General features: G+C 55.1%; 1 protein-coding gene and 1 long non-coding RNA gene across 3 annotated transcripts in view; one reads left to right on the top strand and one right to left on the bottom strand.

The window, feature by feature from the left end:
* Positions 1-1,847: 1,847 nt before the first annotated feature.
* On the top strand, positions 1,848-10,342 carry LOC109266918 (uncharacterized). Its single transcript, XR_002079920.2, has 3 exons — positions 1,848-2,017; positions 3,955-4,004; positions 9,823-10,342. It is a non-coding gene; the product is annotated as an uncharacterized LOC109266918 (long non-coding RNA).
* The window catches only part of TRABD2B (TraB domain containing 2B), a 217,316-nt gene continuing 203,648 nt past the window's right edge, over positions 9,724-23,391 (bottom strand). Inside the window, exons 7-8 of one of the 2 annotated variants that reach the window (XR_008419645.1) lie at positions 14,314-15,151; positions 9,724-12,031 (exon numbers count right to left, since the gene is read on the bottom strand). Coding sequence is in view for 1 of the 2 variants with exons in the window: in XM_019449366.2 (XP_019304911.1) it covers positions 14,932-15,151 (220 nt within the window). In the remaining variant the exon portion in view is untranslated. Of the gene's footprint in view, positions 15,152-23,391 lie in introns of both variants that reach the window. The other variant, XM_019449366.2, reaches the window with a different exon arrangement.

The raw sequence follows: 23,391 nt of genomic DNA, 5'->3' as shown, positions 1-23,391 counted from the left end.
CTGCTTGGCCATCTAGGGACAGTTCTTTGAAAGATGGAGTCAGGCCAGGGGCCAAAAGCCAGTAAGATGGGGACACGACAGACTTTGAGGCCCCAAAAAGCAGGGACTGAGGCTGGACCGGACCCCGACTTAGGATAGTTGAAAAAGCACAGATTTAGAGTCTTATGGGGCTTAATTCTCATTCTTGTAGCCACTTTTCAGTTGTGAGATCCCGGGAAAGGTCCCTGATCTTTCCAAACCTCAGTGTCCATGTCTATATATCAGGGCCCGTAGCGCTGACACCTCAGAGCCACGGGCAGGCAGAGCGCGTGAGTCACAGCAGCACCCTGCATGGGCACGCCCGGAAAATAAGGGCCCCAAGAGAGTGGTTGTCCATGGTTGATACTGGCCTTTTCCATGTGAGACAGGAGGTTGAGTGCCACAGTGGTGAATCAAGATCTCATTTTAAGCCCAAGAGGAGCCATTTTCAAGGATCTCGTGTGGAGAGTCCTTTGAGCAGATGTTTTGCCACGTGGTGGTGCCCACTAGATGATGCCCTGGTTCTCTCTGGCCTCAGAATCCGGACTCTGACAAACTACCCTGTTCAGATGTATCCACACAACAAAATCTTCAGCCTTTTTTTTTTTTTTTTTTTTTAATATAACTTGGACTTCCATTTTGAGAGAGTTTGAGCCTTACCCTGGAATGAAATTATACACAGCCTACTATGTACTTAACACAATCATAATTGGGTTTAATTGTTCTGAAGCACCACATCAGTGATTATGTGAGAATGGTGACCGAGGCAGCTGGGAGCAGAATCCCCATGCTGGTCTGGTTTGGATTCTTGTTCACCTTTCCTGACTGATGGCTGCTTACGTGGCCAACCCCACTGGCCCGGTTGCCAAATATAACCTTCTGATTGATCTGGTTGGACTCGGTGGGGTACAAAGAGAGAACAACTTTAATTTCTTTCCCCCAACCATTCCCTTCAGCTGGTTATACGGTCCCTTACCATCCCTGGATCGTGTCCTGTGTGGATCCAACAGCTTTCCTGTCAGTATCTGGTGTTGGAAGAATCTCCTTTTCCTGTATTACAAACTCTCCCCTGATCAAAATCAATCTAAATTTCTCACCAAATTCGAAATGTTTGTCTCCCGCTCAGCTCCGTTCAGCTCAGAGTAAGCCCTGTGATGTCTTCCCCTCACTGGAGGCTGCCAGTGGCCTCTGCTAGGCTGGGCAGGAAGGTGAGATGAAGAAAAAGAGGACATCAGTGCCCTCTGGGTGGCATTATGATCATTTTCAAGGGCAGTGTGAAGATCAAACTATTCTTTACAAGTCAGGTGGCACATAGCAAGCTTTCAGTAGACGGGAACAACATCTGAATTTCTGAGGAGTCGTCTCACTTCCTCCAACTAGATTGGATGTCAGTTCGTCTTGCTAGTCCAGAGATGGCTCCCTGCCACCATCTGCCTGGCCTGCAGGGCTCTCTTTGATGACACTTAGCCAATCTTGAGCGCCATTATCTTATGTACTCCTGACAACGGATCCTACAGAATAGGTGTTATTATCGCTCCCATTTACAGGTAACAAAACCGAAGCTCACAGAGTTTGAGTCATTTGCACAGGGTCAAATAGTTTGTAAATAGCAGAACTGGGATTTAACCCAGGCTTGTGTGATTCCAAAGCCTGCATGAGTCCTACCACTCACGTTACTCCGTGACCTCCTTGCCGTTTGTCCTGTCTTTGTTCCCTCTGCCAATGACTCTCTTCACTCTGGACATAATAGGGCATCTCTTTGAATGAAGTCACTTCCTGCTTGGAGTGCACCCTGGAAATGGGTCCCCCAGTGCTCAGTAGAATGACACTTCCTGTGTTGCATCATAAGTCCCCACAGCAGCTGCTTTGGTAATACTGACTCCCTCCATTTTCTTTCTACTATTATTTAAGCTATGTAAAGTTGCGTTTTCACGAAAAGCATCCAGTTAGCGTCGCTTCAGCATCAGTCTCGCGCCCAACACTGGATTAGTCATGAAGGGTAAGGTGTTTTCTGATCTTCGGCCTCGGATCTATTTTGAGAGATAAGATATGTAAACAAAAATTGCCAGCAATGCCAAGATGTATGGAGTAGGTGAAGGAGTACAGGGAGTCAGTACCATAGGAGCTCAAAGGTAAGAGCAGACTGCTGGCTGGTGGATGCAAAGGTTAAGGGTCTGGGAGAGCAGGTAGTAGAAGGTTGCCTGGGAAACGCTGGGCTGGTGCTGAGCCTTGAAAGCCGGGTGGAATTGGGATAGGTGAAGGCGAAGAGGACGTGCCTGGTGTGTTTGCAGCAAGCAGGATGCGGGCGCCTGGAGAGGCAGGAACCCAGCATGGGTGCAGGGACATGTTCTTCCAAAGGAGCCTCTCTTTTACAACCACGAGCCTCTTTGCTCCCTGCTTGGGGGATTTTTATGACCCCATCCATCTGTTTGCAGTCAGGTTTGCTTTGAAATTCAAAAGCTGAAAGGGAAGTGCTATATTGGAGCCAGAGCGGGCTGGGCAGCTGTCTCTGAGAAGGAGGGAGTGGCTTCATGGCGCATAAACCACAGCAGGCAAAGCACCTCTTCTCCTAGGCCTGCGTTCCTGGGAAGCCTGGGAGCAGGAGTGCTTGAAGGGGTGGGGGACGATCAGTTCCCTGGAGGAACTTCTCACACGGGTCTTAGCTGGCAGCCTGTGTGCCCGTTAGCAGGCAGCCCCCCGCAGATGGAGGCTGAGCCTGGACATTCAGGGTTCCTTCAGTGGGGGCTTCGTGCCTGCTCCAGATCCGGCGGCCCGTGTTTGTTTCTCTTTCCTGCTCTGGCTGACGGGCCCGGGCCCGCTAGGAGAGTTGGCTCAGCCCTCCGTGCCTCCTGAATTTCCTGGCCCCGCTACACCCCCTGCATTCCTCAGGAGCCTCAGTAGCCCAGAGAGACAAAACTTTTTTCCATCTTCTTGAACAAAAGACTTTTAGTGACAGTCGTTGATCAAACCCCAAATCCACAGTAGGACTTCCAAAGAGTCAGGGCTTCAGGCCCCTGACTTCCCTCAGCCCCACATGCCCTAAGACCGCCTTCTAGCTAATGGCCTTTGCCCGGCCCAGACGCCTCCTCTACCACATGTCCGCATCTTTCCCAACAGGCGCGCAGCCAGCAGAAGTCCATATCCATCTCTCTGGGAAAATCCTCCCCGGTGGCTCCTTCTCACCCTCCCATGGCTGCTCTCCCTGCCCCCATTTTAAACACCCGTGAGCCTTTTCTCCATGCCACAAGCCACCACATACCTGGGCGTGCCTTTGGACCTCTGTTTAAAGATGGGCTCTGCTCGAATGTGTCTGAGGTGCTAGAGGAGGCATCTGGGGTCAGGCGAAGGCTGTTAGCTAGGAGGTGGTCTTAGGGATGCGGGGCTGAGGGAGGTCTGGGGTCTGTAGTACGGCTTGGAAATCCCTACTGCACATTTTGGATTTGATCGATGTGGAGCTGGAGCTCCTGCGCCCTGGAGAAGTCAATGGCCCTTCTATAAGTCAGTCAGGCTGCTGGGCTGCAAACCGCTAATGGTGGCAGCAAGTCGGTGAGCTTTAGCATGTGGCCCAAACCAACGCTTTAGAGCAGGTGTTTCAAAGCCGAGGAGCTGAGTTGAGAGGTTGGAGGGTGGAGGAAGATCTTGACGTTCTAGCCTAGAAAAGCTAGGGGACTCTTTAAAGATCATCTACTCTAAGTTCTGCTTTTTTTCACATGGGGAAACTGAACTTCAAGAAGGGGGTGTCATTGGCCTAATGTTACGATCAGGTCCATGGCAGAGCAGGACTGAAACCCACTTTGGGGCTTGAATTAGGCATAATCTCCCACTTACACCCCTTGGGGTCCCTGAGTGAAGACTGGGGGATGGTGGAAGTTCAGGGCACACGCCCCTTTCCTCTTTCAACCCTCATAATAACGCGCATTGATGTTGCCTTTGCAGAAATGAAGCACTTCTGACCCGTTGTCTCAGCCACCGTTACAGGCTACAAAGTAAGTTATCTTCATCCCCATTTCCGGGACGAGGCAAATAAGAATGAAGGTTAAGGGACACACCTGATGAAAGGTGACTAGTAAGCAGCCAAAGAGAGTCTTGGGCTCAGGCCCGTTGCTCTTTGCAATGTATCACTCTACCTCCCTACTCCTTGAAGGGTGCTACTCTCTTTTGGAAAACGAGGCAGAAAAGGCTGGAGTAGAAAATAAGGTAAAAGGATGCTAGCTGAAGATCCTAGGATCTGGCACAATCTCTCAGGACTTCTCATTTTTCATGGGTGAAAGAAATACGTAGAGCAGGGTTTCTTAGCCCTTCCAGGTTCAATGTCCCATTTTATTACAAATATTTTATAATGTCCCTTTCTATACTGACATATCCTAGGCCCTCATGGTAACTCTGTGGGATCAGGGCTATCCTCTCGCATGCTGCTGATGGGAAAACTGGGACTCAGTGGGAGGATGAGATTAGGCCCAGGGCATCAGGCTTTTACACAATTTCGTGCCACTTGGTGCTAAAGCTTCCTGGGGGGCCTGCTGACCCCAGGGCAAAGTCCAGTGCCACAGCTGGCAGGTGACAGCCTCTCACACCAGACCCCAGCCACCGCCCGAGCCCAGCCTCCTGCCACAACCTTCCCGGCACACTCTAGGTCCGAAGCCAGTGGGTCCTTTCAGTTAGGTCCCCAGGGATGCACTGTTTGTCTCCTCCACCCCCACCTCTCCTGAGAACTCAGGCGCGGGACCAGTCTCAGGCATAGACTGCGGTGTGAGAATCAGCTCCTGAGAGCCGGCCCCCCTCCTTCTCTGCCCCTCTTCCTATCTCGCCCTAGGCCAGGACCCACCCACCCCTACCACCTCACAGGGAAGCCAGGTGGTTAGCAAGGCCACAGATCCATCAAAGACGATAATGCTGGCATGCCCTGACTTTTTTGTGGCAGACATGGCTCTCAGCACCCTGCATGAGTTAGCTCACCGAATCCTTGGGCGACCGCACACCAGAGAGCTCCAGGGACGTGCTTAGGGTCACACAGCTGACCGCTGGCTCCCGTTGGCTCCCTGATACTGTACCAATTCCTAGATGCGCGCAGCAAGTAGTCCGGGCCTGCCCTGGCTCATCTCTCTGGCCATATCGTCCCCAGCTGCCGCCTTGCACCCTGCTCCCGTGCACGCTGAGACATCTGCAGGCCCCCGGCTTCTTGCGGGCTGATCTCTGCTGCCTGCCTGAGTGGCAATCACAGTTAACCTGTGTGTTGGGCCTTGGTTTCCAAAGCATTTTTACCTGCACCATCTCATTAAAACCTCACTGTAACCTGTGTCAGAAGCAATTTTAGTATCCTCATTAAAGAGATGGGGAAAAAGACACTGAGAGGGGAAGGCGATGCCTGGGGCCAGGCCCCCGGCTCCCTGATGACCAGCCATACCCCAGGCTGAGCCTGGACAGTCCTGGTGGGGAGAGGGACAGGGGATGAAGAGTGAGGGGCTGTTCTACTGAGTCTGGGGAGCCAGGCAGGCCCTGGAAGCAGTTCGTGTTGTCAAGTTTCCCCGGGAAGAGTAGAGGGCTTGCTCCCAGGGCCTTCCCCTAGGGGTCCCTGCATCCTGCTCCCCAACTCTCGCCCCATCCCAGCCTCTGTCCCAGGTCCCAGACTCTTTGGAGAACCTGATGTGTTCCCATTCCGGTGGGCCTGACCCTCTGCCTTGACCTTCTCTCTGACTGCTCGTTCCTTCTCCCCATTCCACCTCTCCAGCACCGTCGGTCTCTCTCTCCTCAGTCCCTGGCTCCTTCTCTGGATCCTCACCCCGTCTTTCTGTGTATTGTTCCTTTTCTTCCCCAGTTCCTCCCTCCCCCCTCCCCCCACCCCTTATTGCCACCCCCTTCAGCCCCTTCCATCCTTCCAGAGTCTCGGGGAAGACAGGAGGATGAGAGTTAAGAAGTGTCCTTCGGGCGCTTGCCTGGGGGCTGGTGTGTCCAGGTCAGAGATGTTATCATTCTTTTCTTGTGACTGATCAGGGAGGAAGAAATGGAAAATATGAAAAAAGAAAACACAAGAACTGTTTGTAGCCCAGAACCAACATGAAAAAGGTTTTATGAATATTTTCTGAAAATAATCTCTTTTTACGGTGCTGTAACAGCGGCTGGCCCAGCTCGCCTGGCCCCACGGAGTCTGGCCCGGCCCCGGTCAGCCAGGTCAGGGTGCGCTCTCTGCTGTGGCAGGCCTGGAAGTAGTAATGTCGGGGAGGCTTTCCTGCCTGGCTAAGGGAACCCTGGAGCTCCCATACCCCTTAGCCCACGGAAGCCCATGGCCCGTCTACGCTTAGTTTTTCTGTCTACCTGTAACCCGGATGTGGCTCAGGCATTCCTGCTCCAGCATGCCTGGTTAGGATCATCCTGGACACCCAGCTCTGTGGCTGAGGTCCAAGCCCTCCTGGAGTCCCTGAATTCCCGGGGGCTCTCACTCCTGTGCCCTTCTTGGCCTCCAGCTCCTTGTCGTTGACCTTGCCACATCTGTCTCACACCATGCCAACCTGGCCATGAAATCAGCCCCCTTCCGTGGTTCTCCCCATCCCAGATCTTTACAAGTGGCGGGGAATGCTCTGGAGATTGGCAGGGCAGATGGAGCTGGGGTTCCCACGGCAGCCAGGAAAACGACCGCCATCTGCAGGTTTTCTCCCCAGTGGGAAGGCCTTGTTCCCACCGCCCTCGGTGCCTCTCCATCCTCCTCACTCCTCGCCCCTCCTCCTTCCTTCTCTCCATTCCTGCTTTCTCTTGCCCTTCTTTTCAGGAACAAAATGATGAAACTCCTCCCTTGAGCATAAGGAGTATCTTCCCTCCCCCTCCTGTGAAAGGGGGAGGCGTAGTTTTCCTTTCTACCTCAAACCCCCGTGAGGCAGTCTTCCAGAGGTGTTGCTCTTTCTCAGAGGGATTTAGTGAACACAAGTTGCTCCTCCTTCCATGCAAAAGAGGAGACTGAGGTCCGGAGAGGGGCAGAGCTCGCCCATGGCCACACAAGCAGACCACGGCAGAGCCGAGGCTGTGGTCCTCATTGCAGGGGTGCGGGGGGCGGGCAGGGTACTGTCTGACGGTGCAGCTGAAAGGTTTGGCGGCAGGGCTGCAGGCGTTCAGGGGTGGGAAGGAGGGCATCAAGGAATAGAAAGATGGATAAGGAGTGAGGGCACGGAGGTAGGTGCGAGACAGCAACAGGGACAGGTAGAGGAGAGGGAGATAGAGATGGCCTTGGCCAGCCTCTACGCGGCGGTGGGAATCTCTTCTCCATTGAGAGTTACCCCGTCACACACCTCCCGTGCCAGAGAACTTACTACCTCCTCAGCACTGTGACCTGGTTGTGGGGTGGGGTGTGGAGGACAGGATGTATGGGCCGCTAGGGACAGCTCCTGGGAGCTGGAAACTTCCCGCGGCTTCCCCCACGGGCTCAGCTCTGAGTTTTGTATCTGTACAGAGAAGCCTCCTGTCTGGAGTGGCTCTGCAGAGATTTGGGGCTGAGACAGGGTTCCCCTGCATCCAACGCTCGAATATGAGACCGAGCAGCCTGGTTCTCTCCAGTAGAGCACCTCAGCGGGAGCCAGCTCGGAGCAAGGGACTCGGTCTGTCAGGGCAGGAGGGGGCGTTGGGGCTCCCAGGTTAGGAAGCGCAGACCCTCGAGTGTACTGCGTACAAACACTTGAGTGTTCCCTCTTGCCACCTGCTTGTCCCCTTAGTCACCCATTCCATAGTTTCTGAGACCCCGTTCCTGGCCACAGCTTGTCCTGCAGGGAGCACTTCACGTGAGGACTATGTCTCCCAAGGAAGGGCAAGGGCTCACTCTCCCACTGGGCTTCGAGGCAGGTAGAGGCAGGAGCTTCATTTCATGAAAGCAGCTGGTGTGTGAGGGCCAGAGGACATGGGGGTCACAGGCCACAGCAGGACTTCTCAGACCACTGGTATCAACCCCGCAGACCAGTGTGGCGGCGCGGGGCAGGGAGTAGGCGAGGCCCCTTCGTGCACCTCCATCCAGAGTCGGGTGGGTGGGACGGAGGTCTTGCCGGCCTCCACGACGAGAAAGAGGCTCGTTGCACGGGGCCACGGATGGGTCCCGACCTAGCCCACCTGGCCTGTGCGATGGGGATGCAGACACCCCCTCGCCCTCCTCATGGGCTGAGCCCACACGTGGCAGCTCAGCACAGCCGAGTGAAAGCGAACACAATAGTCTTGGGGCTTGACTCCTTGGCGCTCCAGTCTGGCTCCAGCATTTACAAGCTATGTGATTGTGGTCAGGTTAAGCTCTCTGCGTCCCAACTCCTTCATCTGTAAAATAGAGACAGCGGGGAGTAGTCGTGAGAAAGAAACGGTTTCAGGCTCGTGAATGTCTAGAACACTGTTTGTGCATCATAAATGCACGCTACGCGTTAGCTCCGGCCGTATCGTCTGTATTACCTTTTTCTGGAGGCGGGTCCCACACGGCCGGTCCGTGTAACTCTTGGTAGGAGCCAGCGAGAACGTGTCGACCACGGCCAGTGGGTCCTCTGGTGAAGGCCCTCTGGTGAAGGCCCTGGGGTTTCAGAACACGGGGAGGCTTCTCCCGCTCCCAGCGTCTCAGGACCTGCCCCCTCTCCCAAGGCCCAGGGGTGAAGTCTTCCCTCTGGGAACTTGTGCAGGAGCACCGTGTGGAGAGCCCAGCCCGCTGACGCTTGAACTATGGCGTCGGTTGTGATAGAAAAGGAGGCTTTTAATCGGTTTTCCCTCCCTGCTCTTCTTCCTCTCCTTCCTCCTTGACTCCACCGTTCTTCCACCGGTACCCACTAGCTGTCAAGTCCTGTGCTCGGGGCTGAGAACTCAGAGATGAACAGCCACGGTCCTGGCCCAGGAAGGGGAGGGGAAGGGCAGGCACATCGTGTCATTTGAGCACAAGCCAGGTGCACAGGGAGCAGGTGCTGTGGGAACAGGGTGGGGGAGGGGGAGGAGTGGCTACCTCCGCTCAGAAGCCTAGGCCTCCTGGAGCGGACACCACCAGGGCTGGGCCACGCAGGATGTGTAGGAGCTCCACAGAGCAATGAGCAAGGAGCGGGGGAGGTGCGGAGGGATGGTCAGTGCCGGGGAACAGCATGTGTGAAGGCGAGGGGCGGTGAAGGCTAGGATGAATTTAGGAAACATGGAGGGAGGCAGTAATGGGAGTGTTGAATACTAGGAAAGGAATCGGAAAACTGAGAACTTCATGGTAGAGATGCTTCATGCTGGGAAGGGGCCAGGTCACAGAGGGCCTGGCGGGAGGGGGAGGGGACTGCGGGGCACAGCTGTAGGTGGCAGTGGTTCAGGAGAGGGCGAGGACGCCTGGGCTGGGGTGGAGCAGTGGGGGTGGAAAGAGGGGGAAGGTGAATAAGGAAGAATTGGTTGGTCTTGGTGAGTGACGGAGTGAGGGAAAGGGGGCCCTGAGGGTGAACCCCAGATCCCAGCTTTGTGGCTCACATGGGCAACTCTTTCCTTGGCCCCGTGGGCAGCTCATTCTGGCTGGACAGGGCTATCTGGATCCCACTTGGCCTGAGGCCTCTCCAGTCACTGGACCCCTGCCCACACCACCCTCCCAGAATCTGCCCAAGTTTTTGTATGGAAAATGGGCCCGTTCCAGCTCCTCCAAACCACTGCCTCCGGTCTTGGACCTCCAGAGGTGATTTCCCCAGATGTTCCCTGGCAGGAGAAGGGGAGCCACCAGCACACAGAGACACCATTCCACGGAGTTCATAATGTCTTTTATTAATATATTATGCTACAAAAATATTTTTGGCAAAATAACATTAATAGCATCTTTCTTTGTCTTCTGTATTCTTAAAGGACTCTTCATGATAAATCACAGAGGTGAGGGGAAGAGGTGGTTACAAGAACAACATCACCAGTATCTTTCAAATACATTAAGAGCTGAAGCTTGTGTCACATAATGAGTCAGCAGGGGACCTTCTGCAATCTCTTTGAGGCCCGGGAATGGGGCAGTTCTGTCTGCCTCTCCTCTGAGCTGGGACCTCCCTTGGCCAGGAGTCAGGCCCTGCTGCCCCAGCCACTGGGGCCGAAGACGTCCCATAGCCTCGCCGGAAATGTCTGAGACTCGGGTCCCATCCAAAGCCCACTTTGCCTGCAGCGGGTCTGGCGACAGAGCAACCCTTAAGGCACGCTACTCCACCACCTTTCCTGCCTGTGACATAGTCCCAATCCCAAAGCGGCCCGTGGGGCCTGGGAGGAAAGCCGATCGCTGAGCCAAGAGGGCAGTGGCACCTCACCTTCATGGGGCCCTGAAATTGCACACAGCACTCCTGCGTGCTAGAACAGCACAGGCAGGAAACTAGGTCTCCATTTAACAGATGAGGAAATGGAGGCTCAGAAAGGAGCAGAGACTTGCCCAAGGTCACCCAGCAACGTGAAGGAGTATCCAGAGCACCTCTGGAGAGGAAGAGCCAACGTTTGGATAAAGGATGGGGAGATCCGAGGGTGGGTTGATGCTCCCCAGAAAGGGCCAGGTAGGGGATCAATCAGTCCTCACGGCCCATCTCTTCCCTCCCCACATGCTCGAGAGCAGGGAGGGAAGCAGCTCCGGGCTGGGGTCAGGGGCCCTGGGTTCCAGTCCAGCCCTCCCCCACCACCCACAGCACCCCCTGCCTTAGGGTAGCAGGCAGGCCTGCCAATTCACATCAGGCCTGGCTGGGCTGCTGAAGAACGGGGGTGTGAGGCTGGACTGATTCCTGAACCCTACTGGTTTAGACGGCCAGCCCGGGTGATATTTTTGGCTGCTTAGATTAATTTTTGGAAAAATAACAATGTTCAAAGAACCTGAGCATTACAGAGTCAGGAGGGACCCTCAATGTCATCTACACCAGTCTCTTGCCAAGACTTCAGCTCTCATGCCACATCTCCAGCCAGCGGGCCTACTGCCCTGCTCACACCTCTTCTGACAGGAAACTCACCACCTGCAGGGGACAGCTTTGGCTTTGTAGAGATTATTCCTCTAGCAGAGCTAAGGTCCGTCTCTCTCCTTTCCTCTCTTCATTCCTTTCATCCTCCTTCTTTTTCTACACATCTCCTGAGTGCCCCCTTCATGTCAGACGAGGATACAAAGATGAATTTACATGACCCCTGCCATCAAGGAGCTCACAGTCTGATAGGAGAGCAGGTACACTATTACACAGTTTCAACACCGATCAGTGGGTGTTGTGATAGATGTGAAAAAAACACAGAAGAATCACAGGGGGCTTCCTGGAGGAAGTGCTATCTGAGTTAATCGTCAAAAAATGAGGATCTGGGGAAAGATAAGGGAGTTTCCAGGTCCAGGAAACATCTGTCTATTCTAGAAATGACAAATAGGATGGCTGGCAGAGTCAGCAGGGTCTGATCACAGAGGGTCTGGAAGGCCAGGCCGAGGGCTTCCGTTCTTACCCCACACTCGCTATCACCAGCCCCAGTTCTGTTCTCACCACACAGGATACCATCAAAGCTGCAATGCCCAGGTGGAACTTCTCTTGGCCTTCCAGGTGGTTTTCACAAACTTTCCTTGTGGTGGAGGACTGTTCTTTGGGATCCATTGTGACAACGGCACCGGGCTGGAGACTGGGCAGGCAGAACAAGGGTCCTGAGCCCTGAGGCTTGCCCAAGTCTAGCTGAGGCTAGGCAGGAGATGACAGAGCATTTCATATGAGAAAAATCAGCTCATGGTTATTTGGTGCAAAGGTAAACTTTCCAGTCAGTGCAAGTTTCCACGCTTCATAGACTCCAGATCTTTGAATCTCAGTGTTGGAGGGGCCCTTGGTGGCCCTTTGCAGCTCCTGGCAGCCTAACGTCTCCATTCTCCCTGCCTTCACCTGGCTGCTGGTGCACCAGAGCAGCCTGGAGGAAAACCAGAAGTGCATGGCCATGCTGACAGCTCCCCGAACGCCCCTGGGTCATTTGGTCAGTTTTCCTGAGACACAGGGGACCTAGGGCCACCACTAACATGCTGCCTAACCCCAGACAGGTCACTTAACCCACTGGGTCTCAGTCCTTCCATCTTCTCTGCCACCTGAAGGTCAAACACAAAAGCTGTAAGAAAGGTACACAGATGCTCTCAGAGCAACAGGAGACTTTATGAGGCTAGACACGTAGAACGTGCCGGAAAAAAATGTCAGCAGTGGTGGACAGATCGTGCAAAGTGTGTAAGTGGCTACTGATGGAGTGGTGGTTCCCTGGCTCAGGATGAGAGAATTCCAGTGCCCCAGCTAAGCGGATTTCCACAGACGCCTCAGGTCTTCTGGGACATAAGTCAGCAAGCTCAGTTCATTTCAAACCCTGGCCGGTGGGTGGGCCTCAGGGATCAGTGAACTTAGGCTGTAGATGTCGGGTCGACATGGGCTCTGGCCTGTCCCGTTAGCACATGCCTACCTAATCAGCCCGCCTACCCTTCTGCCACCATCCATCTTTCTCTAAACACTTGAATGCTTGCTTGAGGGAAAGTTTGGAATCTCCCAGTCTGTCCAGAGGAGGGATCTGGGGAAGGTGAAGGCTGAGTCTGTCTGTGGTCAGGGGCCTAGATAGGAGAACCTCTAAAGTTGCTTCTAGGAACGTAGGACTGGTCTGCTTGTTCCATCGCGATGATGAGGAGTTCCTCCGGGACAGGCAAGGTGCATAGATTAGGCCCCAGCACAGAGCCTGGCACTGTGTGTGCTCGATAGTCACACACTGTGTTAATTTACCTCTTTGGCCCCGTGCCTGGCACAGATCTGGGCATGTAGTCAGGTACCTGGACTGTTTACCCAAATGCTTCATCTTTAATTAACCTCAAGCTCTATCTCGGTGCATCTCATGCCACACTCTGCCCTGAACAGAGGGAAATCTGGCCTATGTATTTCTAATTCCTTTACACTTATCTCATCCAAAGAGTGCTCTGCACGATCTGTCTGATGTCCAACAGGCCTTCTGTGCCTGCTTTATAAGTCAGCTAAGCCCTTTCCCGCTCAGAAATAGGAAGTCACATTTCTGCCAAAGATAAACGGACTCCAGCCCTGGTTGGGGTCAAGTTCAGTTTATAGTGTGGTGCCCATGGGGCCGGCTGGACCCTCTGAAGCAGATCTCGGGGCTCCTGCCAGATCTCAAGCTCAAACACGTCCATCCAGGGCTGAGATGAAAAGAATTTAGCTGCTGGCCTAGATGCTCATGGCACTTCTGACCATCCAATAAGCTGCCCAGAATTCCATCTCAGGAGGGAGACAGCTGCTGGACTGGGCATAACGGCATTGGGTCTAATCAGCCAATGCCAGGCCTGCCAGGAAAACCCACGGTGCGGTGATGCTGTGTAGCACGGGGCTTGGAGTCAGCAGACCTGGGACTCCATATTACTTTTACTGGTATTATCTGTCAAATGAGGGGCCCTTTCTGCTCTCAGGTTCCCAAAGTCTGTGAGGAGTTAGGGCTGGAAGGCAGCTAACCTCAGTCCTCTGCTTTCTCAGCTACCGCCTTGGAGGCAGAGGAGGGAGGTCAGTCTCTCTGAGTCTCAGTTTCCTGCCTGCCTCATTTGGCTGCTCTGCCTCCCCGACTCCCCACCCCACAGCCTCTCATTTGATAGGAAAGCCTCTCATTGTCTCCGAGATAAGACAAGTTGGGGCATGAGACATGTGGCACAGGCTGTTGCTAGAGTCCTTTGTTCAGAGGGGCCAACATGAGTGACTGTGGCCAAGTGGTCTCTTTGGCTGGAGCAAGAAGCTTGTGCTGGCCCATTTGGGTGAGATCTGCCTTCCCTGAAGCTTCTCTGTGCAGAGAGAACATGGCAAAATATGGCCCAGGGACAAGCATTGTTTCTGAATCACACTGATCTGGAGCCATGTCCCAGCTAAGTGACCTTGAGCAAGTCTGTTGATCTATTTGAGGGGCTCAGTTTCCTCATCTGTGAAATGGGGACAATCACATTTCACAGAACTGGCATGAGGATCAGTGATAAAGTGAGTGTGCAAAGTGCCTGCTATGATGCAGTCTTTGGATAAATGGTGGCCTTCATTAGGGTTATTATTACCATGTGACTCCTAGAGCCCCTGTCCCTACTATGCCCACTCCTGTCCTTTGGCCCAGCTCACTCTGTTTGGCTATGACTCCAACAGGTTCTTCTGTAAGCCAAGCTTACCGAAGATGAATGATGCCAGAACAGAGAGGTCTGGATTCACATCCTGGACCTCCCACTTGCTGCATGACCTTGGGCAACCACCTTCCTCTCTTTGGATCTCAATGTAACCATTTGACACATAGGGCTGGGGGATGACCTCCCTCAGCGCCAACATCCCTCCCCTCCTCCTGTGCTTTGGTCAAAACACTTACCAAGAACTCTGGAGGGCCAGTTCACAGACACTCAGGGTTTTCAAAATAGCAGCATTCTTTTCCTAAAGTATCTTCCCACCCTAGGATGCATCCATGGGAGGGAAGGATCGTCGGCGTTCACATCTCTGGCTCCCCAATCCAGCTTCACAAAAGCTAAGCCTGTCTGCCTGCCCCTCTCTCTGAGGACCCCGTGGAGGGAGAAGCCAAGCCGAGGCACTGGAGGCTTCTGCCGATCTAGGAGCAAGCCGGTTAAAAGCCACGGTCTGCATGAGGTTGCAGGTGTCCTGACAGCCTGGGTTCCCTTCCTGGGTTGGTGTTGGGGCTAATTAAAGGGTTAATATAGGCCACATAAAAATAGTTTTATCGGTAGAATAAATACATTTTTCTTTTTTAATATGGACACATATTTTACAAAAGAGCCCCATAGCACTATGGGAAATTAAGATCCTTCTACAAAAAAGAAGATGTAACTCGGGTACGATAAAGCTCTAATGTTCTAACGGATCCCGTCTGGACTGCCCACGGTGTCGGGCACCCTGGAGGTGGTGGCACGGGCAGTGGGGTGTGGCCGCAGACCCTCCTGTGGTTTCTCTGGCTTCTCTGCACTGGTGACCAAGGTCAGGAGGGCCCAAGGGTGTGCAGAAGGAGGGAGGCTGTGATGCTGGCCAGGATGGCAAGGAGGAGGCCCAAGGCAGACTGTAGGCAGTGGGGCGCTGAGCTGCCGGTGGGCCCCTGCTCTTCCTGCTGCTGAAGCCGCTCTGAGAGCTGCAAGGGTGGCCCTGCGGTCCCGGAGCTGTGCGTGGGCTGCAGGGGCAGTGGGGGTGGCGAGGCAGCCGTGCTGGAGGGAGACAGAGAGCAGAGAACCATGGAGTCACCTGTCAGTAGCCTCATCCTGGGATCTGGCCTTGGGTTCGGAGGCGACAGTGAATCTGTTCTCTTCTCATGTTATGTATTTATTTATTTATTATTAGTTTTTAGTGTTTTTTCATTTATTTTGAGAGAGAGAGAGAGAGAGAGAGAGAGAATCCCAAGTAGGCTCTGTGCTGTCAGCACAGAGCCCGATGTGGGACTCAATCTCACAAACCATGAGATCATGACCTGAGCCGAAATTGAGTCGGATGCTTAACCAATTGAGCCACCCAGACGCCCCTCTGTTTTCTTCTCAGAAAATGGAGAAGGAGACAAGGGGCCGGGCAGGGAAAGTGAGTGGCCCAGAGCCACACAGCCAGCCAGCTGGGTTCCTGAGGCCTCACGGGTAACAGCCTGAGATGGGTTCCAGGGCAGAAAGAATGAAAGTGCCGTGAAGGAGCTGGGTCTGGGGTCCCACTGGGGCAATCAGCTTCCACACCTGTGTCCTCAGGTGCCGTCCTGCGCCCTCCCCTCCCGCCGGAGATAAACAGGAAACAAAACACCCCCAAACCCCACCATCTCCCGGCCCTGGTGATCACAGCTACCAGTTATGGAGAGTCTCTCTGGCCTCAAAACAAACCTTCACAGTGGGGCTCATCACCCCCTTCACCAGATGAGAAAGCTGGGGCTCAGGGATAGATGGCACCAGGTCCCAGGGGGAGGGGGCAGCACCCCCTGGGAAGGAGCCCTGGGTCAGCTGCCTTTTACACAAACACAGGGAGTCTTAGTGAAAGGTGTGATCCTTCACGGACTTATAAACATAGAATCCGGTTTTGGAGGCAATGGGTGAGATTGTTGGCTGAAGAGAACCTATGAAAAAGAGAGGGAGGGAGAGACGGAGAAATAAAGAGAGATTAAGTACAGAACAAACAGGCCGGCTGAGGCCGGGCCGGGTGTCACCGGGAAGTGGAGGGAAGGGCAAGACCAGGTGATCTGCTCAAGTTCCGGAAAGAGAGAAATAGGAGATGATGAACAAAGAGAGGGAGGGGACTGAGTAAGAGAGGGGTCAAGGAAAGATAAGGACAGAGGCATAACAAAGAGAAGCCACAGCGGGAGAAGCCTCCAGGATGAAGAAAGAGGTGGGGCCCCAGGGGCGTTGGGCCCACACCTCCTCTAGTGGAGCCCTGGCAGGGGAGGCAGAGAGAGGATCCAGCAAGTTCCATCACAGCACAGGGGCCCCATCCAGGGCAGGGCCAGGAAAGCCTCCCGGAGGAGGTGACAGCAGCCAGCTGTGAAGTCAGAGTCGAGCTTGCACGTGGCTAAGGGTGCTCCTGGCGGTCAGAGAAGTACTTACCCTGGCTGGCGGCAGCTCTGTGCCAGCGCTTTGCACACATTAACCTCTAATCCTCATGGCAACACTACGAGGCAGGTCCGATCTAATCCCTGCGTTACTTACGAAGAAACCGAGGCACGAAGAGGTTAAGTAACGTGCTCCAGGACTCACAGCAAGGCTGGGATCTGAACTGGGCACACAGTAGGTGCCCCCAGCACTTGATGCGCGGGCAGGAGGCTTGCCCCTCCCCGGGTGTCTGTGGTGCGGGCAGCCTCTCCCCTGCGTGACACGGCCCCCTTTCCAGAGCTTACTGCCCCTGCCCAGTATGCCACTCACTTGCTGGGTGAGCAGGGAACCCCCTGCCTTGCCGGGGCCTGCGCTTCCATGTGCTAGGACAGGGTCGCTGCATCATGTGAGCTCTGTAATCATCACCACCACGGTCCAGCCCCACTGCCATCCCGGCTGGACGTCTCTTACACAGCCTGCTCGGCCTCAGGGCTGGGGCCTCTGCTCTGGGAACGGGCATCCACATGCCCTCGGTCGAGGAGGAGGTCCTCGCTCCCCAGCCCGTCCTCCTTCTCCGCTCCTGGTCATGCTCCAGCCACAAGAACATGCCACATCCTCACACGAGGCTCTCCTCGACCTGGTGGCTACAGCCGCCATGTGTGTTCCTCAGTCTTTAGAAACTCCCAGAGCAGCCATCAGAAAAGGAGGGAACAAGAGTGTGTCATATGCCCCATGCACAGAAGGAAGATGCTCCTGGATAGACGGTGTGCCTGTGGAACAGGAGAGGAGGGCAGACCAGGAGGCTTTGAATGTCCCTCATAACCCACAACATCTGGGGTGATGCCCACCTGTAGCAGCCTGCAGAGCCCCCAGACCTTGCACCATCTGGTGCCGGCCGGCCTCAGCTTTCCGGGCTCTGCCAGCACACACCACCCTCTGCGGTCGCATCGACGGTCATTTCCGGTCCACCTTCGAAGGCCTGGCCCAGTGGCCCCCCCCCCACCCCCCCGCCGTGGAGGCCCCGGGGAGTTGCCCACCAAACCTCGAACGTGTCCCACTGATCCCGCTGTGTCACCCGCAGGTAACTATGTGTGCATGGGAGGCTTGCGCGGGCTTCCGTACGTGAGGCGCTCACAGCAGCGCCTGGCACACGGTGGGCATGCTACGTGGCACTGGCCACCTTTGGCGCCGTTATTAGCATGCTTGTGTCTGCCTCTCCCACTACCAGCGTCTTCCCTTTGTGAAGTGCCTCCCCTGAGCCAGCAGACACTGTGATGCTGTACACGTGTCATCTCATTATCCCCATTTCTAAGGTGAAGAGACAGCCTGAAGGGGATTAGGATACAGAGGTGCCTGGAGGGCACAGGAGCTTGCGTGCTGCCTCCTGCTGAGACCTGGAAAACCTGTGCGTGGAGGCCTGCCAGGGTGGGAGGTGAGGCCTCCCGTGGCCTCGAGCCATTACCTTAGCCCCTTCCCTCCCTTTCTCTTCTAATGCAAAGAAAACCCCTGCGCGCTATGCAAAGCATCCATGATGGTCCCTTCCTAGCGGCTGCCCCATCCTTTCGGCTTGAGCAGCCAGGAGGCTAGGAGGCTTGGCCTCAGGAGAGGAGGCTATGTGCCACTTGGGGTGCCTGGAACTGGGGGCCCAGGCTGGCCGCAGGCAGCCCCGCCATCAGAGGGAAGGCCAAGTGGGAGTTATGAAAACCGTCTCGAAAGGCGCCCAAAGGCATTTGCTTTCACACTTTTAAAACCAAAGATGCACACTCCCCCTTGGAGCCTGAGCGGGGGTTTTATTGCTTGGAAGGAGTCCCAGGGAAACGGAGTTGGGGGGGGGGGGTGCGGAAAGCCCCTCCAAATGCCCCCACCTTCCGAGCCCACTCTGCTCACAAAGCTCAGTCCCCCAGTCCAGATCCCCCCACGCCCCCAGGCCCGTGCAGGGGAAGAGCGTCTCATGGCAAAGTGGCCTCGAAGCCAAAGCAAACACTCTGAGAGTGTTCCCAGGCTCCGCAGACGGCTGGCACCAAGGGGCCGAGTCTGCTCTGAGCCGACAGGGCCCCTCATGTGGGGAAGGGCCCCGCTGCTTGGGAGGAAGGCTGAAGCCCTGTTCTAGCTTGCCCTATGTCCCTGTGTGCCACGTGGTGTGGGGCAAGTCCTGTCCTCAAGGCCTCAGTTTCCCCACGTGTACAATGAAGGAGCAGGTACAGACCCACGGACGTTAAAATGTTTTCTAGTAGCAGAAGCTAGAAGTGAGATCTTAGGCAGAAGTTCAGGGTATAAAGCACAGAAAAGGAGGGCCGGTGCCTGCGATGGTGTCAGCTGTCTGCCCACTGAGGCCCCTCCAGAGGGCTACCTGGAGTAGGAGGCCAATCCGTGTACTTAGAAGGTCTTGAAGAGCCATCTGGGGCTGGGTTCTGGGAGTCTCAGAGGCTGTGGCTTTCTTTCCAATACTAGGGACTGCTGGCTGTGCCCTAGGTGACCTCCTCAGAGGCTTCCAGGGAGACAGTGTGGAGATGGGCCTTGGGTGAGGGGGACCCACCTGATAGGCTATCCTGCTGCCTGAGGGTGCAGCTCTCCCTGTGGTCCACCCGGAGGAGACCCCACGGCAACTCCGGTCTGGCCTCAGCCTCTCCGGGCCAAGCAGGTCGGAGACCTGAAGCGACAGGTCTGCCTGCTGCCTGATATCCCAATGTCCGAAGCCCATGCCAGCCTCCACGCCTTTGCCCTCATGGCCCCCTCTGCTGGGAATGCCCTTGTCCTCCCCACAGCCCTGGCGGACCAATCCCTTCGCAGGTGCAGGAAAACTGACTGGGGCTCCAGGGCTAATTCAGCCACAGCGTGTTAGGGAGCCGTCCCTGCCTGGCCACGACCTGAGACTTTTTCTGTTTTTGTCCCCACCAGCTCTCAACACGGGGCTGGGTAACCGGCACGTGGCCAGTGTGCTCCTGTCAAGCGGGGGAGTGGGCAGCACCCACTTATGTTTGAAACCTAAGACGTGCGAAGGGCCCACGAGCAGCTCCTGTCGGGGAGGGAGGAGAGAGGGAGAGTGGCATCTTAGACCAGACTGAGAGTCCCACCAGCAACTCTGGGGACAACTGTCACCAAGTGTCACCAGGGGACTGGGGCCAGCTTACCATTCTATAAGCATCATCTTGTTTACTCTCTAATCCTCAAAGCAAGCACAAGGAAGGGCCGGGGTCTGAAGCCTGTTCTGCCTGAATTTGTCTGTGCTTTTATGCACGGAGCGGTCCTGCTTCCCATTTCTCATGGGGGAAGAGAATCCCCCATGGGTGGGATTCCACCTCGAATCCCATAGCATTCCGGCCCCACACAGAGACACCAGCACCCTGGAGCCCCCTGGGAGAAGGCCTGGCTTTGCTAAGAGAAAGTGTAGCTGGGGAGCCTCAGGCAGGATGCCCCCTGGGCAGACCAGAGAGGGGTCTTCCTCTTCCAGGGGACCCTGGCCATCTGCTCAAAGTTCGGGGAAAGTGAGGCCCAGAAAGACAACGACACGCTCTGTGTGTGTGTGTGTGTGTGTGTGTGTGTGTGTGTGTGTGTGTCTTGTACCCCCTGCCCCTGCATGGTGCACCCACAGGACTCTGGGTCAGTACTGATTCCCACTGCGCCTCGCTTCTGGCCATGCCCAACACTTCCCTGCACCCACCTCCTCATGACTGTCCTTCCATCCAGCACTCTGTCCCCTTGTTTATCCAACCCTCTAACCCCATCATACGCGCACATACCCCAGCCGTGGGCTGGGGGAGCAGCGGGGCTGCCATGACCATCATGGACCCAGTCAAGGCCCTCACTGCACAAAAAGAGAGACCGAGGGGACACCTGGGTGGCTCCACTGGTTAAGCACCTGACTCTTGATTTCAGCTCAGGTCGTGATCTCACGGTTTGTGGGATAGAGTCCCGTGTAGGTTCCACGCTGACAGTGCAGAGCCTGCTTGGGATTCTCTCTCTCTCTCTCTCTCTCTCTCTCTCTCTCTTTCTCTCTCTCTCTCTCTCTCTTCCCCTCCCCACCCCACCCCCAAATAAATAAATAAATAAATAAATAAATAAATAAATAAATATTTAAAAGAGATAGAGAGACTGAGGACTGTCACAAGTCTCATTTCTCATTGGGGCAGTATGTAGGCACACAGCCAGCATGGGAATGAACCCTGAACTGCTGTCCCCCCTCGTGGCCCTTAGATGTGGGGTTCTTGAGAGTTCTGTGCCCCTGCTGTACAGCCATCTGCAGACATGCACTTGGCCCCTTCCACAGGGTCCTCATTAATCACCCTGCCAGGGCTGCTGCTTCTCTAAACTTCCTCCCGTGTGTTTACGTCTTGGGTAATGAGGGGTGAGTGGGGGGGAGCTCATTCCAGGTGGTGGTCTGGCCAGCCTCTACCCCCAGTTCTCTCCCTCCTTGTCTCACTCAGGCATGCGGTCAACAAACCCTCACGAGGCCCCCGGTGGCCACAGAAGTCCAGCCCAGATCTGGTGCCTCCCGGCCTCCGGGCCTTGGGACACAAGTGAGGATTTGCAGCCTGTGTGACTGTGCTAAGACTGGGGCACCTGCAGGAACTGTGGGTTGTGGGAGAGGAGAGAAGGGACACTTCAGCCAGTGAGGATGGGGATGTTTGCCAGGCAAGGGTGGGGTATTTGTGTGGCCATGGGCGAATGTGACCCTTAGCATTAGACAGACCTGGGTTGTGGGTTCTGACTCCACAGCTCACTTGCTGTGTGGGTTTTGGGCATTACCTGACCTCATTGGGCCTCAGTTTCCTTTTTTGTCAAACAAAGCTTACTTCCAGGACTACTGACAAGACTGGGGACATGAGGGTTGTAAGAGCCTCGTGCCTCCCCCACCCAGAGAGAAAAGCAACGGCATAGGTGGGAGATGGGCTGGGCACGGCCGACTGAGGGGCAGCACACAGCTCAGTGAGGACAGGGCCTGCAGGAGAGGCAGCTGCAGGCCGGAGGGAGCCGATGCTCTGTGTCCAGGCTGGGCGGCAGAAAGCTCACTGGGCAGTGGTAGGCAGCACTGGAGAATCCCAGGCTGCTGGGGCAGTGCCCTTGGGCAGGGGTCCTGCTGCCGGGTCACGGGTGTAGCATGAGTTGGGAGAGGTGATGGATGGCACCAGCCAGATTTGGGGGCAAGAAAATGAGAGAATTCAGAACGGAATCACAGCTCCAAGGAGAATGGTTTTGTTAGAATGGCCACGAATGGGCTTTAGGTCCCCCCCTCGGAGAGCTGTCCTCTGTTCCCTCTCAGAGAGCTGGAAACTTGGAAAGCCTAGGAGGATGGGGTGAGTCCCCTGGGAGTGACAGAAGCTCAGGGCCTGCTTGCCTAAGAAGCATTGAGGAGCTCAAGCAGGGTGCCCTTCCGGGGAAACTTCCTTCTCCAACCCAACAAGATGGAAGAGAGTTATCCAGCCACAATTTACCTGTTAGGTGGGAGAAAGGGCTCCCTCTTGCCAAAGAAAAGCTATTTTCTTATACTGAAACTGGGCTCTGTGTTTCAGAGCTACATGTTGTGAAAAGGAAACTGTTTGGAGTCGTTTGCCGAAATTTAGCTTTCAGAAGTGGTTAGCGCTGGGGGGTCAGTTGCTGGAGCTGACAGCCAGCCTCCTGTCCCCTCCTGGGCTGGGTCCGCCACTGGCTGGGTCTCTCAGTCACCCCTGCAGGTTGTCGAGGGCCCAGAGTAACCCTCTGATTGGAGCTTTTTATGTGCTGCCAGCTCCAGCACTGGCCCTGCTCCTTCCTGGCAGCCTGTGAGTGCTCCTCAGCACGGAAGAAGTGGCCCTCTGACGTAGTAACCCCACACCCCTGATCCTGGTTTGGAGGGGGCGCCCACGCTGGGCACACGAGCCAAACGTCACGGCTAATCTAGCCATAGCAGTGCCTCTGCCTTCGGTGGGACAGGCTGGCCAGGGCTCTGTGGAAGTACATTTCCCAGTAACCCAAGTCAGACACTTTGAAACCAATGGCCCAAAGGAGCAGTGGCCTCCACTCTTACTTGCTGGAAGTCTTTTCAGAACAGTGCACATCCAAAACTTTAAGACAGTGGACTGGACATGTCAACCTTTTGTCGATGACTCAGAGACCTGCCTGCAGGAGGACCGTGAAGTAGACAGTGCAGGAGGCAGCCCCCGATTGCTTATGTGACCTTGGACAAGCCCCCCGTCCCCAACCTGGCCTTGGTTCACCATCTGTAAACGCAGAACTGGGTCTACGTTTCCCAAAGCTGCTGCAAAGACTCTGCGGCACACATTCAACCAAGTGCAGACTCAACGCTCAGCTTGCCAGCCCATGCCCTGCAGGTGCAAGTTTATGAGGTCTGCAGTGGGGCCTGGGCATTTGTTTGTTTATAAGTATCCCAGATGATTCTGGGCATTCTGGGGAAATCCTGGAGGATGATCTTTAGGGTTCAGGTGAGACTTGGAGTCTGCAAGGGCCCACTGCTGGGGTACGATGTCCAGGGCTGGGCTACCACGGGGGGTAGGACTCTGACCTTCACTGATGACCACTCCCTGGGACAGCCGGGGTGTTCTGGTGACACTGCTCATTACATATGGAGATTCCTACCCCAAAGCAGAATCTAGGGAGACTGCTCTATACTGAGTCTTTGGTGGAAATTGGGAGACAGTATCCTGGTTCCGTCAGGAGCTTTGGAAACAGACAGGCTGAGAAGGTGGCACAGGGGTGGCAGAAGAACACAGGCAGGGGACAGATACCTATCTGCACAGCAGGATGATTTCTGCACCTGCCCATATTTGACATCATTTATCACAGATTCCCCTTTCCCTCCTGAGAGACAGCCCACGGCAGTAAGGCTGTCCGTCGTCACCTGCCATCTCTTTCTGGCAGAGTGAGGCCCTCTGCAGCCTCCCTGCCAGGGTGTC

Source organism: Panthera pardus, unplaced genomic scaffold, assembly GCF_024362965.1.
Source record: "Panthera pardus isolate Hobbes unplaced genomic scaffold, ASM2436296v1 HiC_scaffold_11, whole genome shotgun sequence".
NCBI classification, from domain to species: Eukaryota; Metazoa; Chordata; class Mammalia; order Carnivora; family Felidae; genus Panthera; species Panthera pardus.
The sequence above is the reverse complement of the archived record's forward strand: the minus strand, read 5'-3'. Positions and strand labels throughout refer to the sequence as shown.